The sequence below is a fragment of the Chionomys nivalis genome, chromosome 13 (assembly GCF_950005125.1).
Source record: "Chionomys nivalis chromosome 13, mChiNiv1.1, whole genome shotgun sequence".
Taxonomy (NCBI): Eukaryota; Metazoa; Chordata; class Mammalia; order Rodentia; family Cricetidae; genus Chionomys; species Chionomys nivalis.
This window is the reverse complement of record NC_080098.1, coordinates 25,748,865-25,766,581: the sequence shown is the minus strand read 5'-3', so window position 1 is coordinate 25,766,581 and position 17,717 is coordinate 25,748,865. Positions and strand designations below refer to the sequence as shown.

The 17,717-nt window shown below is 43.5% G+C and overlaps 1 protein-coding gene across 1 annotated transcript in view; it reads right to left on the bottom strand.

Moving 5' to 3' along the window:
• The window catches only part of Sfmbt2 (Scm like with four mbt domains 2), a 181,748-nt gene that overhangs the window by 137,298 nt on the left and 26,733 nt on the right, over nucleotides 1–17,717 (bottom strand). The window contains exons 3-4 of the mRNA XM_057787878.1: nucleotides 12,718–12,812; nucleotides 8,558–8,798 (exon numbers count right to left, since the gene is read on the bottom strand). Coding sequence (XP_057643861.1) covers nucleotides 8,558–8,798; nucleotides 12,718–12,812 — 336 coding nt within the window. The remainder of the gene's footprint in view (nucleotides 1–8,557; nucleotides 8,799–12,717; nucleotides 12,813–17,717) is intronic.

Here is a 17,717-nt window from a genome sequence, read left to right as displayed (position 1 = left end):
ATTGCCTTCAAAGCCACATTAAAAAATATATATCATCCCAACACTAGGGGGCCAGGACAGGCATGCCACTGACCAACCAGCCTAGACCAAATCAACCAGCCTCAGGTCAATGAGAGACCCTGTCTCAAAAATCAAGGTGGCTCTTGGCTGAAAAATGACACTTAAGGTTGACTTATGTCCTCCACATTGACATACACATACATGTGGATATGCCTGCACACATATACAAGCACACACAAGCATATGTGCACACACACTATATATATATATATATGTGTGTGTGTATGTATGTATGTGTGTATGTATGTATATATATATATATTTCTGCTTTTAATTGGAGCAGTATGCTACAAACATAAAATTCCAGATTGATTTTTCACTGTGAAAGACAATGATAAAGGGAGACTAGTACACAGTAACTGTCAAGAGTCAATATAAACACCAAACAGGGATTCACAAGAGAAAAGATTAGCTGGGCATAGAGACCCATGCCTGTAATCCCAGCACTCAGAAGGCTGAGTTGAGAGAATCATTAGATTTAGACATGATGAACTGTATAGAAAAAGTACAGCTGTCCCATGGTGCTCAAAGGGGATGGAATCTGGGACTCTGAATTCATGGATGCTCCATTCTTAGGTGAAGTTTCATACAGAGTTAGACATGTGCTTTGTAGGCATCTCTAGATTACCTATAACCCCAATGCAATACAGAGACAATGTAAATAGATGCTATTGCGTACTATTTATTTAGAGAATACAAAAGTCTGTACCCACTCAGAACATATGAAAATTTTTTTGTTTTAATATTTTTGAGCTGTGTTGAATCTGAAGATTTGAAATCCACAGGGTACAGAATGTATTCATTACTTACTCATAAATGTTTCTGCTTTACATAGGAACCATCAAAACTGCTTCCACTCCTCTGGTCTCTGTTGTTTTTCCTCCCAAAAGCTAAAGCACAACTCTAGCTCTGGTTTGTGTTGGAGTCCTTTCATAGATCTCATTTGCCATACTTCTTTGAAGTCTTATAGATGAGACTTTTATTTTTATTTTAAGACAAGGTCTTATGTAGCCCAGGTTGACCTCAGCTTGGCCATGTAACCAAGGCTGGCTCTGAACAACTGATCTTCCTGCCTCCACCACCTTCCCAAGTGTTGGGATTACAGGTGTGTGCCACCATGCCAGGTTAAGCAAGACATTTCTGAACTGAGAGAAAGCTTGAGATTGATGATCTAACAGTTTGCTCCTCGTGGATTGATAGGCCTGCGGTCATATGCATGGAGATTGTACAAAGACATCTGCAACCTCTTGTCTCCATGTCTGATGCTCAGGCACAAAGAATAAACATATAAGACTCGCCAGAATAAAAAGATCCAGGGAACAAATGACAATCTAAAGAGGTGGCTGCTGTAGGTGATTGCTGCCCTGTAGAATGTAAATTCAACTGTGTCTACACACCTTTCTATTTTTGTCAGAGCCAAAGATTTAAGCTTTTAATGATGTTATTTGAAAATGATTCATTGTGCCGGGCGGTGGTGGCGCACGCCTTTAATCCCAGCACTCGGGAGGCAGAGGCAGGCGGATCTCTGTGAGTTCGAGGTCAGCCTGGTCTAGTTCCAGCTAGTTCCAGGACAGGAACCAAAAGCTACGGAGAAACCCTGTCTCGAAAATCCAAAAAAAAAAAAAAAAAGATTCAGTGTTTAAGTCAAAACATACACATACATATATGCTCATGATTGTTCACAAGCCAACTCCAATCTAATCTACACTATGGCAAGTGTCTACACAGCTAGGTGCATGTGTATACATGCTCTGCGCCTGCCCAAAAAGGCTTCACACCCATGAGAGTTCTTTTCAAAGGTCTACTGCATGCCCACATAGAAGAATTACCTTGCTCCCTGCCAGCATGTCCTTCTTTCACACACCATTTTGAAAAGCTGGCTTTGGAGCCAGGCATGTCGGCACACACCTGTAATCTCAACACTTAGGAGGCTGAGGCCAGAAGATCGCCACAAGTTCAAGGTCAATGTGATTCACACAGTGAGGTCCAGGTAAGCCTAGGCTAGAGCCTAAGACTCTACTTTGAAAAATAAGAAAAGTGACTTTTGACCACAGGATTTTTTTAAAAAATAACTGTGATTTGTTTATTTACTGTCATATTTATCAAATACATTCTATCTTTTCTTGTACCAATATTGCTTCATACTCTGTACATCAAATTATTTAATAGTCAATGAGTCTCCCTGCTTCAAACGTTCAATTAAAGAAGGGACTAACTTAGCCAGGCACGGTAGGAAAAGTCTGTAATTCTAGCACTCAGGAGGCTGATGCAAGAGGATTGTGCGCTTAAGGTTACAATCATCAGTAATTTTTGTTAATAAACAAGATTTTCAAAGGAATAAACGTGTTTAAGTACCACTAACATTACTAAAATGTCCTTTTAAATCTTGAAAATTTTAAATGAATATTCTCTTACATGGGAGATGGGTCGGTGGTTAAATGCCTCCTAGAGCTCGGATCTCCAGAATCTATGTAAATATCAAGTAGCCAGAGCAGCCTGGCCTGTTCACTCCATCCTCAGAATGCAGAGAATCCCCAGAGGGTAGCCGTATTAGAAAGTTCTGGGTCTGAGTGAGGGAGCCTATGTCATTGAATAAGGTAGAGAAAAGAAATGGAGGATGATTCCCAGTGTCACCTTCAGGTCTTCAAACATGCACACACATCCGCTCAAATGTATGCACACCACATATACAAATACACATATGCACACACGCGCGCACACACACTCACACGCAAATAGAAAAAGGATAAACTAAAAGTTAGTAGTCTTATAAAACATCAAATTCTCTTTCCCACAGTCATGGTTAATTAACGGTTGTGGACAAGCGAGTTCTTGTGTCAGGACATTTTAGCGCTGTGTCCCGCCCAGCAGCAACTCTTCCTTTACAACCAACGAGAGTGCTTACCGCGCCAGAGAACTTGGCAGTTCTACCCACAAAACATAAGGCCATCTTCGCGCTTTCTCCTCACACTTCATGAATAAACATTCCTTTATTCAAATAAGTTATATATATTAACTAACTCTGGTAAGGGTGATCCCACTTTGAAATGGTAAATACAGTCATTCTGGCGCGCCTGCAGGTGTTTGCAATTCAAATTACAGAAATTTTAATAATGGCAAAAATAAAAATTAGTGACAGGACTCCTAAGGCCCTGTAATTCCAACACGTTTATTGCAGCAGCCGAAAGCACACATAAATTCTTGCCTGTTTAGAAGCCGAGGGCTTTTATTGTCCTGCATCTCCACAAATATTCACCTGCAATCTCACACAGGAGCATCCTTCAAAGAATTCAATGGGAGCCACTCAGAGCATCAGCGCACCAACGCTCCCGGGCCCCTGACATTAAGAAGTAATGTTGCTACGTCTGAATACATAACAATGAAAACAGTCATTGGATTAAATGATTTCCGTACATTATCACCATAAACAATAATTATTTGGCAGCTGCCCTTTGCGAGCGTGGTGCACACTTATGAATAAATCAAGCCTTATTGATTTACTAAGCCAAAACGCTTTCCATTTTGCTCTGCTAATAGGCGCTCTAATCCCTCGCTGCACTTAGTGAGGCTTTAATGTAGTACGTCTCTTAATACTTTTAATATGAAAGATTAGCGCTGGTTAGCCCTGGAGCAGGAGCGCTAACTGAACTGTCAACGGCCAATTGGCCACTGAACCCAGTTGTCTTTGAGCATGTCCTTGTTAATGGAGTCCTCTGACTGCTGATGGGAACCACATCATAATGACATGAACTGGGAATGCTGCCCTGCTGATTTTCCCTCCTAACATTTAACATATTTATGAAGTCCTACATCCATTCAAAGCTCAAGCTAAAAGAGTGCAGCAGGAAAACACAGTCTTTGGGCCCCATCAAACTGGCATCTAAAATAATAAAATCTGGATTCGGGGATGTAGCTCTCAGTTGGTATAGTGTTTGCTTAGCACAAAGTCGTGAGTTCAGTCGCTAGCACCCCATAAAAACCTTGTATCAAACAATGAATCAATCAAGTTGCTCTCTTATTGATGCAGAGACAACTTTAGATAATGAAAAGACCTTGAACCCTGTAACTTCAGCCTGAGGAGGGACCTTCTTTTTCTCCTCCCACGAAACGGTAGGCAAAAACCCATGTACTCCAAGCTCCAAGCTATCATTGGTTCCCCGATCACTCATTGCAGAACTAGAAACTCTTAGTTCTCTAGATTGAAGGGGAACTAAACTCCCTAATTATTGATTAAAGGACACTCTGCCCAGGCAGTCACAAGCGTATCCTATCCTAGACATGCACGGTTGTTAGTTTTTAATTGTGAACACATCCCATCTCAAATCACCTAAAGTGAGAGTTGATTGAGGAACTGTCTAGATCAGGTTGTTCTGCAGACATGTCTGTGGGGACTAATGCTAGTGCTAGCTGAAGTAGGAAGAGCCACGCCAAATGTGAGTGACTTCATCTCACTTGATAGACCCTGGGTATTGGGAGCAGGCGAGGAAGCGTTAATTCTCTCACTGTTCTTGACTGGGTGTGACGCTTTCAGTCCCTGTGTTGACTTCGCCATCTACAACGGACTGCAGCCTGGAATTGTGAATCAAATCAACCCTTTCTTCTCCATGTGGCTTCTGCTAGGAGATCTCAGCACAGCAACGGAAATAAAACCATCGTCCAACAGAGACACAGGCATTTTTTTTCCTATGCTTTTCATAGATTCCAAGCTGACATGCATGGATCCTAATCCTAAAACAAACTCCATACTGCATTCATAAAAGAGAAAAGTAAGCAGTCACACTTTCCTCCTTTAACTGGAATCACAAATGCAGAAAGGATGGACCAGATAGCTCCCTGAGATTACAATACAGAAACCCTCACTTCAAAGATAGACTGCTGGAGAGGGTTGAGGGACTCGGAGCCAAGTTGGTGGTAGATTCTCCTAAGAGCTCAGATCTTCTAGTCTACTGCAACACCCCTTCTTCACTTTGATTCCTGGTACCTGTAAAAAGCCTTAGTTGGGCTGAAGTGATAACTGTCAGTAAAGTTCTTGCTTTGCAAGCTCAACAAATAAACCAGATCTCCAGAACCCAGGCCTGGCAGCATGGGCTTATCATCCCAGTAGTGGTGAAAGCAGTTCCCCTGGGCTCCCTGCACCAGCCTAGCCTAATCAAAGAGCCCAAGGCCAACTGAGATCCTGTCTAATAAAAAACAACACAGTGGACAGAGGAAAGACAGCCAAGCTTGTCCTCTAGTCTACACACAGGTACATGCATATACACACACACACACCCCTCATGTGTACGTACAAGCTCCACATCACCATGGAGCCTTTCAGACAGAAACATTAGGGTCCTGGATTGCTATTTCATATTTTGCAATGCCATTTAAATTCAATTACAACAAAGATAAAGATCATCCAGGCACAGTTGCAGCATTTATAGTATTAACTCACTAAGAAAACCATACGATAAAAATCCCCATTCAAAGCACAGATTCTCCCAGTCCCTGTAGAACAACTGCGGCCTCTGATTATGAAGCAATAATTACTCCTCCCCCACCGAAATCAATAAAACCTCTTGCCCCATGAACCTGCTATTTCCTGACTTTGTTCTCCAAACTAAAGATTCCCAAGTCATATTGATTACATAGTAAATTGTTTTAAGTTCTCTACAAGACAGCACTGAAGAAATCCTCAAGCTAACATAGCTCGCTGTTGTTTGAAAAGATTGCTCATCTTTCCATCAAATTAATGGTCTCCCTTTTTCTAGGTTTTTCTCCATTTTTCATTTTCATCTTGTCATTTTAAAGGCATCTCTGTCTTGGCTAATAGCACAGAGTCTGCCGGATACAAATTTGATCGTGTTTCTGAGACTTTGACAACTGCCATATTTTTCTTCCAAGTGAGAGAGGGGACCTGATGAATTGACTGTGCCTTGTCTCCCCTGGGACAGCAGAGACCGTCCCAAGTGAACCCAGGAGCTCTTAGAGCACTAACATTGGAACGCCAGAGCTCTGGAGATGTGGTCACAAAGCAGCTATTGTAAAGCGCAACCACCAGGCTGGGGAGAGGAAGCAAAATGCTCCAGTGGACAAAGCTGCCTGCTGCCAAACCTGCCAGCCACATAGGGAGAACTGACTCCTGTATGTTGTCCTCTGATCTCCGCACATATACATGTGTGTGCACTTGCATACACTCATACAAACACACACATACAAATAAAATTTTAAAATGTGATTTGTTTTACATAAAAAGGTAGATTGATAGTAGATGAGAATGGAGAATAACTTTAGAGAGATAAAAAACATCCCAGGCCTTGATAGTAACACTAATTGAAGAATCTTGTGAATATAGAAAAAAAAAAATCACTGAACTTAGACAAATGTTTACAATACATGAATTATGTTTTATAATTATACAGGGCCAGGGCACAGCTCAGTGGTAGAGCATTTGCTTAATATTCTCAAAGTCCTTGTAACATTAATTAATCAATTAAGTTACATTAAACACACACACATAATTGAGATGTGAGCGACACCAAGGTCCCAACAGACGTGTTTGTGAGCACAGATCAGTTCTGACCTCAGGGATCAGTGGGAAAAGAGGAGAAAGGAGGCAAGTAGTTCCAGGCATAGGACAGAACAGACACAAAGATCCAAAAGGATGCCCTCTCTCTTTCTTCCGAGACAATAAGGGGTCATAATGTCAGCTGAGGTCAAGGCAATGGATTCAACCCCAACAAATGTCACAGAAAAGCAACTCTTAAGCCTCAGCCAATTGGATGACCCCTCTTTAGCAAGCCATCAATTATGCATAACAAAGGGATGAAATAAAAGCCACAGATCATTCTTTCATATAATAAAAAATCATACCGGAGTTTGGGGTGGGGAGCAAAGGATACAGGAGATGGAAGAGAAGAAGAAAAGTGAGGGCGAGAGAGAAGGAAAAGGACAGGGAGAAGGGAAAGGAGATGGGAGAGAGGGAGGGGAAGAAAGATGGAGAAAGAGAGGGAAAGAGATTACTCCAAAGGAAGGGCAGCCATCTGGGTACAAAGATCATGAAATACCCTTGGGACACAGCATCAAAGCCATTGGGTACCACCGATGCTATAATCACACAATGCAACAGAGATCAGAGTCAAATACTTGATTGAACTCAGCTCTCACAGACCCATAGGAGCTTCTTCAATGCCTTCCTCCCCAGCAGGAGTCCTCAACTTCAGCACTTCAGAGAGGTTGACCTGATAATACTTAATTGTGGAGATGCCCCGTGCATTGGAGGAGGCTCAGGGTCTGGCTTGGTCTCACTAGGTGTTGGCGGCATCTCCTTCCATCAGGGCCAAAAGAGTACTTCCAGACATTGCCAGATGTCTCCTGGGAGAAAACCTGCCCCAACAGGGAACCATTGTCTTGCGGGGACTAAACTGATCTCAAGTCTATATGAGCCCGCACCATTGCTTTGAGTCATCTCAGTCCTCATCAGTTTAGCTGTCTTCCTGTCCCATAACCTCAGTCTTCCCACAGCAAGAAAGGTCAAAAACTAAGTGCAGGGCTAGGGATGTGGCTCAGTTGGTAGAGTGTTTGCCAGACATGCAGGAAGCCCTGGGTTCAATCCCCAGCATGGCATTAAGTGGGGCAGTAGTGAAAAATGTCTGTAATCTTAGCACTGACAAAGTCGAAGCAGAAAGATCAGAGGCAAGGTCATCAGTCTGGGCTACGTAAGATCTTGTCAAAAGCAAGGGACAGGAAGAGAAAAGAAAGCAAACAGGCAAACTTATGGGAAAAAAAAATCAATGTAGGGGGTTCGGAGAAGCAGCACAGTGGTTAGGACCATGTACTGCTACAGTGAAAAACTCAAGCTCGGTTCCCAGCACCAAAGTCAGGTGGCTCACAATCCAATCACCTACAACTCCAGCTCCAGGGGATCCATTGCCTTCTTCTGGGCTCCTAAAATCATGTGCACTCAGCTACACAGAGACACTCACATACACACATAATTCAAAATAAATTAATTTTTAACAAAAAAAATGTTTGTTCAAAATGTCAATTCTCTAAAATGGTAGAAAAGTAAAAGCAAGACATCTAATCCCAAAAGAGTAGCTCTCTCTCTCTCTCTCTCTCTCACACACACACACACACACACACACACAAACACACACATCCAGCTTAACTTTATCCACTACCATCCAAAGACAACCTGAGAATTGGTCTTGAACCTTTTTCCCCCTATATGATCCAACTGATTGAAGATCAATACCATTTCTAGTAAACAAAGTCCCACCGCCACCTACCCCACAGCATCCACAAGATAGTAAACCACCACCTACCCCACAGCATCCACACCACCCACCCAACAGCATCCATTAGATAATAATGTGCAGATGTTTTAAAGAACTGATAAACTTTTGCACTAAACAGATCCACAATTTTCTAGATGATTCTCTCTGTCCCTTCAGTAAGGACAGGAATCATGAAAAGCAACCTCTTTGATATCAAAGCCTTCGATATATAAGCTCACCATCCGGGGGCATCAACACCTTGTTGTTCTGTGTGCACCACCCCACAGGGTGTAGATCTGCTATGATCACGTCACACCAGAAGTCAGCCCTTCGGTCTTCCCCATAACCACAGTAACGCAGAAGCAGCAGCTGTCCACAGGTGGTGATGATCGTGGCCACCCAGTAAGTGTCTGGATTGTTCTTATTGGCCACCTCCAACTTCATTCCCGGCTGGAAGTTACTCTGAATGCTGATCTCCACCTTGAAATATCAGAAACACAAGAAAACCATAATCACACTAGCCATGCACCTCAAAGGATTTCAAGAACTAGTCAAGCAGATGGCATTTTAAAACAGTATTTCTGCTGCCCTAACATAGGCATGCATTTAAGACAAATGGAACATGAGTCTCCAATGCAAGGCTAAGTCCTCTGCCACGTTCAAAGGAAAGATAAAGTGGATTTTCATGACAAATTTTGTTTCACCCATTAAATTCAACAGTTGGTCATTTCAGTATGAAACCAATATTACAAAAAGTGAATGAGCCAGGAATGGTGGTACACACCCGTCATTCCAACAGTCTAGAGGCCAAGCACAAATACCCTAAATTTAGGTCAACCTGGTTACACAAATAGACTCTGTCTCAAAAAACACCAAGGGGACTCAGTTGGCAGGATGCTTGCCCAGCATGCAGAAGTTCTGAGTCTGAGCCCCAGCACTATACCATTAAAGAAGAAAGAGGGGGAAATGAGGAGAAAAGAAAAAGGGAGGGAGAGAGGGAGGAAAGGAGGGAGGGAGGGAAAGGAGAGGGAGAGAAAAAAAGAGAAAGAATAAGAAAAAACAGGCAGGTGGAGGCAGATGGAGCAGAAGTTCAAAGTGATTCTTGGCTACATGAAAAGTTTGAGACTACACTGGGCTACATGGGACCCTATTTTAAAAAAAAAAAGTGAGAGCTAGTGTTTTTGAACAAAGGCTCCCAAGATCCTGAGTTCAATGAGCAACATATCTCAATCACAGCTACATACTCTCCAAGTAATTCAATTTTTCTGTGTTCCAGGAGCCACCACTGGGATGAAAAACAAAAATAAAAAAATCTTTGCAGCCTGGATGTCTTAGCATTCCCCAGCCAAGAAGGCAATGGGACCATGAACTGTGATCTGTGAGACTGAGGCTACCTTTCTTCTCAGTCTTGCCCACAGGACCGTCTACACCTGGAAGGGTAGATGCCTGCATCAGCCTTCAGGAGTACAGGCATCCTGGAGAATGAGCCATGTTCATCAAGGCCTTCACCATTGGGTGGCATCTACTTCAACTGAAAGGGACACGAGAGAAGTGATGAGTCAAGAGACTGTCGGTGACTCATTCCTGAAGACATGACTTCACCGTGCAGATAAAAAGGGGGGAAATTGTCGGCCACTCATCTTTTTTTCCCGAACTGCCTTAAGGAAATCACCAGGCCATCGCAGTATCTTGTCGGCCTGGCTTCTGGAGGGTCATGATCCTAACAGTATAAGCCAGAGGAGGATTGCTTCAGCTGTGCTTGAAAATGTGGCCCCTGGCGTCACTACGTGGCTACAACCATGATCACACTAAACCATAGCTTGAGGAGCACAGGGAAGAAAAGAGGGGTGCAATCTTACAAATTTAATAAGAAAGAAAGAAAGAAAGAAAGAAAGAAAGGAAGGAAGGAAGGAAGGAAGGAAGGAAGGAAGGAAGGAAGGAAGGAAGGAAGAAAGAAAGAAAGAAAGAAAGAAAGAAAGAAAGAAAGAAAGAAAGAAAGAAAGAAAGAAAGAAAGAAAGAACACTTCACTTCCAAGAAGAGCTTGGTGTGGCTCTCTTATTTCAGCTAAGGAGCCAAAAAGAAGCTTAAGAAGGTGGAGCTGCATTCATTGCTGGTGGGAATGCAAACTTGTGCAACCACTTTGGAAATCAGTGTGGCGATTTCTCAGGAAATTTGGGATCAACCTACCCCAAGATCCAGTAATACCACTATTGGGAATATACCCAAGAGATGCCACATCAAATGACAAAAGTATCTGTTCAACTATGTTCATAGCAGCATTGTTTGTAATAGCCAAAACCTGGAAACAACCTAGATGCCCTTCAATGGAGGAATGGATAAAGAAAGTGTGGAATATATACATATTAGAGTACTACTCAGCAGTAAAAAACAATGACTTCTCGAATTTTGCGTGCAAATGGATGGAAATAGAAAACACTATCCTGAGTGAGGTATCCCAGACCCAAAAAGAGGAACATGGGATGTACTCACTCATAATCGGTTTCTAGCCATAAATAAAAGACATTAAGCATATAATGTGTGATCCTATAGAAGTTAAATAAGAAAGTGAACCCAAAGAAAATCATATAGTCATCCGCATGGAGAGGGGGAAGTAGACAAGATTGCAGGGCAAAAACTGGGAACTTGCGGGTGAGGTGGCATGGGGCAAAGGGGAAATGGGATGAGAAATATGAGAAGGGGAGGATGGGAGGAGCTCGGGGGATTGGGATGGTTGGGATATAGGAAGGATGGATACGGGAGCAGCGAAGTATATATCCTATCTAAGGGAGCCATCTTAGGGCTGGCAAGAGACTTGACTCTAGAGGGGTTCGCAGGTGTCCAGGAATATGTCCCCAGCTGGTACCTTGGGCAACTAAGGAGAGGGAACCTGAAATGACCCTATCCTATACTGATGAATTTCTTGCATATCACCTTAGAACCTTCATCTGGCGATGGATCGAGGTAGAGACAGATTCTCAATTTGGAGCAACGGTCTGAGCTCTTAAGGTCCAAATGAGGAGCAGAAGGAGGGAGAACAAGAGCAAAAAATCAGGACCACGAGGGATGCACCCACCCACTGTGACAGTGGAACTGATTTATTAGGAGCCCACCAAGGCCAGCTGGTCTGGGACTGAATAAGCATGGGTTGATTCCGGACTCTCTGAGCATGGCGGTCAATGAAGACTGATGAGAAGCCAAGGACAATGGCACTAGGTTTCAATCCTAATACATGAACTGGCTTTGTGGGAGCTTAGCCTGTTTAGAAGCTCACCTTCCTGGACGTAGATAGAAGACCTCCGTCTTCCCGCAGGGTAGAGAATTTGGACTGCTCTTCAGTATCGAGAGGGAGGGGGAATGGTGTGGGGGGAGGAGAAGAGGAGTGGGGATAGGGGGAGGGGAGTGGGGGGAGGGGGCAATATTTGGGAGGAGGGGAGGGAAATGGGAAACGGGGAGCAGGTGGAAATTTTAATTAAAAAAGAATAAAAAAATAAATAAAAAAAAAAAATAAATTAATTAATAAAAAAAAGAAAATGAAAAAAAAAAAAAAAAAAAAAAAAAAAAAAAAGAAGGTGGAGCTGCTGCTGGGGTCATGTGATGAGAAAACATGTCTCTCCGAAGTAAAATTTTATTTGCTGAAACAATTGTCATGCATAAGAGCTTGGGTTTGGAGAACATCATCTTCTCATGCTAGAGCTATAGAAACAAGAGCTCACACCTAAGAATAATCTGCCAAGAACTCGTGTTCATTTTTCCTGGTGTTTGTCCGCCAGTGGACATGCTAGCCAAATTATACAAACAGATATTATTAAGGAGAATGACCTTGGTGAGACATTTTCAGAATATCTATCGTGATTCCTCCCACCTGATTTATCGTTCCTCCAAAGCCTCGAAAACTCTAGTGTGGCTTTTCATAAGTAAAATATCAACTTTTAAAAAAGAATCTCAAGTAGCTCAGGCTCGCCTCGAGATGCCTATATAGCCTGAGATTGAACTCTAATCCTCCTGCCTCCACCCAGTGCTGGAATTACACATATGCACCACAACATCCAATTTTAGGCTGTGCTGGGGATCAAACCCAGGGTTTTATGCTATCAGGAAAGCACTCTATCAACTGAGCCAAGTCCCCAGCCCCAAATGTCACCTCATTATTAAAAAAATGCACAGTCACTACACCTACTAAGAAGACATTAATGTAACCTCTTGCCTAACTCGCTGGCTTCTAAGAACCCAACTGTGGCCTGTTCTGTGTGCAGCTAGCCCATATTGCCTTCCTCCTGTAAGATCTTATCTGCCTTTCCACTTCTCTTCATTCTTCTCTTCTGACTGGCTCCTGAATCACCCAACAGATCCTTCACCTTCCCTCCCACAGACCGGAAGGGCATGCGATGCTTAACATACATGCCGGAAGGATGAGTGTGGCGCCGCCCTGGTGCCTGTTTCTTCCAGATAGTCTCCCCAGCTGAAGCCATTTTCCTCCAGGCCAGAACCTTCCTCTGTGGAAACAAAACAAAGCAAGAATATCAAAACCAGAACAAAATATGCCTGGTAGACACAGACTGATTCACTGCCTTTAAAGGACGTGGCAGAACTCTCTGAAGAACTCAGTTTGCTGCTGGAGAAATGCTGAGTTTAAGGAGGGAAAAGGGAGCTGGGGAGATGGCTCCTTTGGTACACTGCTGGCTGTCCAAGGATGAGACCTGAGTTCAGATATCCAGAACCCACATAAAAAGCCATGCTGGGTAACACACATATATATGTAATCAAAGGGAGACAGGGACAGGAGGCTCCCTGGGGCTCACTATCCATCCAGGCTAGCCAACTCAGTGAGCTCCAGAGTCAATGAAAAGGTCTGCCTAAGCAAGTAAGTAAAGACAATTGCAGAGTGATTGCCAGCATTGATGTCAGACTTACAGAAAGAGTCAGAGATAGAGACAGAGACAGAAATACAGAGAGATAGAAACAGAGACGGAGAGACCAGAAGAGACAACACTTTGATACCTTGTCAAAATTAAGAACAACGTTTGTGCTTTCAAGTCAAATGGTTAAGAGTTGTCTTAAAGCTAACATGGATTAGCCTAACATTAGCCATGGTAGACAGCCCAGTTTGAAAAGGCTGGAAGAAATGGAAAGAGACACTTCAAACACAAAGTGTGTGCCAACTTAGGCACAGGCACCAAACTACCTACCCACTAAGGCTGGACACTGGAAAATAACAGAGTTTTATAAAAACTGTGGCTTCAGTAACATCTTAAGAGAAATAAAAAAGGGCTGGAAAGAGGGCTCAGTGGGTAAGAGAGCCTGCTGCTCCTTGCAAAGGTCCTGAGTCCAGTTCCCAAACACCCACCCACATCAGGCAGCTCACAAACACCTGCAATTCCAGCTTCAGGGGACCCACTGCCCTCTCTGGCCTCCACAAACACTCCTGTGCACATGAGAAGAGGCAGATACACATGCACACACATAAACAAAAAGTAGATGTGCAAAGGAGATCACCTAAGCATCCTGATGCCACCAAGCAAGTTACCAACAGAACAGACCAGGTGCCTGACAGACCCCCATGTCATCTGTGGTGACATGCTTACCTCCCAAAGAACCCCATCTCCTGCAATACAAGAGTTCTCACACCAAGCCCTCAACAAGAGGGTGTGTCACACCAACAGAAGTCAAGAGAATATGGGTTTCTCAACCCACAAGGGGAAGGACAAGAACAGCCATAGCGTACAATGGCCTTCAAGACAAGATGGCTTAGCATGCAGAGAGACTAGCTGTCAAAGTTCAACCCCTGGAATCTACTTGAAGAAAAGAAAAAACAGACTCCTGGGAGTTGCTTTCTGTCTTCTTAAAGTACATTCATATACAAAAGAGACAGAGACAGGCAGAGACAGAGAGAGTCAGGGTCATAAATGTTCTAAAGCTACATAATGCTACTCGCCTGGAATCTGAAAAGAAATTGCCAAAACATTAAATAACTGAGAAGCATCAAATAATACACTGTAAGATAGAGACAGCATAAATGTCACGTTATAACTTCAAATGGTTAGGGTTAAACAGTCTATGATAATATCACAGTTTGCTTGGACTGTATCCGGAATCACCCAGGAGGCAAAGCTCTGGGTGCCTGTGAAGGAGTTCCCAGATTGGTTTACCTGAAGGGGGACACCTCACCCTAAATGTGGTTGGCACCATTTATGAACTGGAGCCTTGGCCTGGATAAAAAGGAGGAAGTGAGCCAAGGACCAGCATTCATCTCTCCTTGCTTCCTAATTGAGGGTACAATGTGACCAGTCACCTCAAGGTGACTGTCACCATGACTGATCACACAGTCACACTGTGAGCCAAATCCAAACCTTTCCATCGGCAACAACAAGAAAGAGTCACTACTGTGCGGCTGGCATGACTCCACCCATCCGCGAGGCTATGGTAAAGAATATGCAGTGCTGGTGCGGGGACCTAAAGGGAGAGCTCCAAATGTCCACTTCTCTTGTCTTACAAAAATGCTCAAAAGATGCTGACCTTCGACCACACATCTTTCACAACTCACACCCGATTCCACTGGTAAAGAGGAAGTGCTGTCTCAGGCGTGTGGTCCTCCCTGAAGTGCTATATGCACTCAGGTGGCCCAGAGGGATTATGACCAGGAGGCTTGTGGAAAGAAAGGTTTTCTTTAGAGGCTATGCTGCCTTTTTTCTATTAACAATGTTTTCAGTTATCAGAAAGAAAAGGTACTGTCTTGTTATACTCTCCATAGTCCAGGAAATGAATAGAAAATGGTACTTTATTTTATAAAGAGAAAATGCTAATATTACTTTTTTTGTAATCAGAAAATGCTAATATTACTTTTTAAAACAAATTCTCACTACTCACCCTGCAGCCCACACAGGCCTTAAATTTGCGATCCTCCTGCCTCAGAATCCCAAGAAGCTGAAATGGCATATTCCTGCACCACCAGGCCCAGTTAAAGAAGCTCTTGGAAGGTAATGACCTTAAATGTTGCCATCTAAGTTCCTTAAACTGCCTCTGGAGCATATACCAATAAAGACACTTAAGAGAACACAATCAAACACCCAAGAGAACACATCCATGCCTCTCAAAAAAGTTTCTAGGTCCCGAGCCTCAACCTAAGCAAGTAAGATACAGGACTTGGAACATCTGAGACACACAGAAGCTAACAGACAAAATGCAGTCATTCTCACAAACAAAAACACTACAGAAAAGTAAATCATGCATCAGACCCAAAACACAAATATTGTATGTCCAGCACTGGACAATAACAATAGCCTTGCTGTTGGAACAATAAAGCCATATACAAAACTTAGGTTCACTCATAACTCAGCCTGTTAAAATCTGCCACACACAGCCCCTCCCCGGGCCTGTGTTCCAGACAGTCGATGTTCTAAAGGCACGTCCAGTGAGCAATAGGTAAACACACACCATGTTTATGAGAGATCTCATAAAGCCAGAGAAAATATTTACAACTGATCCATAAACCTCTTCAACCCGCAAACATTTGACCAAGGAGACTCTGACAGTCCCCTCCGCCATAAATGAGCTGGTGGAGACATTTCCCCATGACGTCATGAAAACCCACTATGAAAAGCTACTACGAGCATTTCACACCTCACAAAGAAAACAGGCATATTCATTAAACAGCAGTTCAGTTTCGTTTCGCTTTCATTTTTTTAACAGAAAGCTATCTGTGGGACCAGAATATTCCAGAATAAACATAGAGAATGTCTTATGAAAAGCTGGAACACAAGTGACTTTAGAACAAAAATATAATAAACAAGTGTTCCATGCATCCTTTTCTTAATAAAGTCTGAGAACAGCTCACGTTACAACCTGAAGGGAGCCTGACTTCGCGAGGCGGGATATTAAAGCCTTACTGTAACTGCCACGATACCGGGCTCTGAGACCTGGCAGATTCCGCACAAACCAAACTGTACCGAAGACTATTTCTGACGTGCTAGGTAAGTTTTGAAATGTGGACAGAAATAGGAAGAAGGCACTAAATCATCTCCAGATCCCGGTAGGTCCTCCATTCACCAGGAGAGGAAATACTGCAACTGTAAACAGCAATCTAAGTAACTCAGGCAGGAACTACAGCCACCAGTCCGCCGTGGATCTCACTCAACACACAATCGCAGCCTGGAGTTCGAAGGGGCAATGGGCGGTGTGGGCATTAACGTCGACCCACGAGAACTGGTTCTCAGAATGAAAAGCAAGCCCTCGATTTTTCTGTGGGTTGACTCATGTTCTCCCAAATAAAAGAGACCTGCTTCTTTGATGTGTTCCCGGTGAGAGCCAGGCACGGCCCTCAGGTGGCTGAGGCAGGACGACTACATTCAAACAAGCAAAGCACAATCCCCTGTCTCTTAACACATAGACAATATAGACGGAGAGAAGTATATTTAAGACACACATACAATCTTTGCGTGCACACATGTTTATGTCTGTTTGCCTATGTGAGCATGTCTGCAATTGGGCAGAGATCAGTGTCAACTGTCACTCCACCAAGAGTCGTCCATCTTGTTTTTCAGACAGGGTCTCTCAGGAGCTCACCAGTTACCACAGTGTGGCTGGTCAGCCGGCCCGAGGGATCACCAGGTGACAAGCACACTGGCTTTTTTCCCATGGTCTCTGAGTCTTCATCCCATGTCCTCGTGCTTGAAAGCCAAGGGCTCTCCCGCCTGAGCCATCTTTTTGGGCCTATAATTATTTTATAATTTGGGAAAACTCAAGCCCATGTGTTCAGCTTCCTTCTTTTTACTCAGAGACTGGCCTTGGCTGCGTGTACAATACCACAGGCTCCATTGGGAAATTATATTGAGCAGGCCTGCACAAACCACATCGAAGAACCCGCTTATTATGGGGTCCCCACATTGCTCTGCTCGCTTTTGTTCTGAGTGAAGACACTCAGAAGGCCAGCCATCGAATTTTGGTGGGCTTCATTCATATGGGTCTTGGGTTGCTGCTGGGAGGCTCTGCCTGCTGGGGAGACCCGAGGTTCCCGGACTATGTGTTCAACTGCGCTTAATTCAGGCATACATGCTCTTTGTTTCGGGGAGGGTGTGTCCTTTTATCTTATTTCACAACAGGCTTCCCATCTGACTTATTGATCCCTGCTAAGATTTGAGCTTTCCTTAGGAAAAGTCAAAAGTGAAAGAAAGAAAGAAAGAAAGGAAGGAAGGAAGGAAGGAAGGAAGGAAGGAAGGAAGGAAGGAAGGAAGAAAGAAAGAAAGAAAGAAAGAAAGAAAGAAAGAAAGAAAGAAAGAAAGAAAGAAAACTATTCGGTTCAGTCCCAGCTGGGATTATCTCATGGAAGAATTACCATTGCAAGGAGGTGAATCAGCCGGAGTGGACATAGCAGATGGAAGCACAGAGTGGACAGAGTGGACACA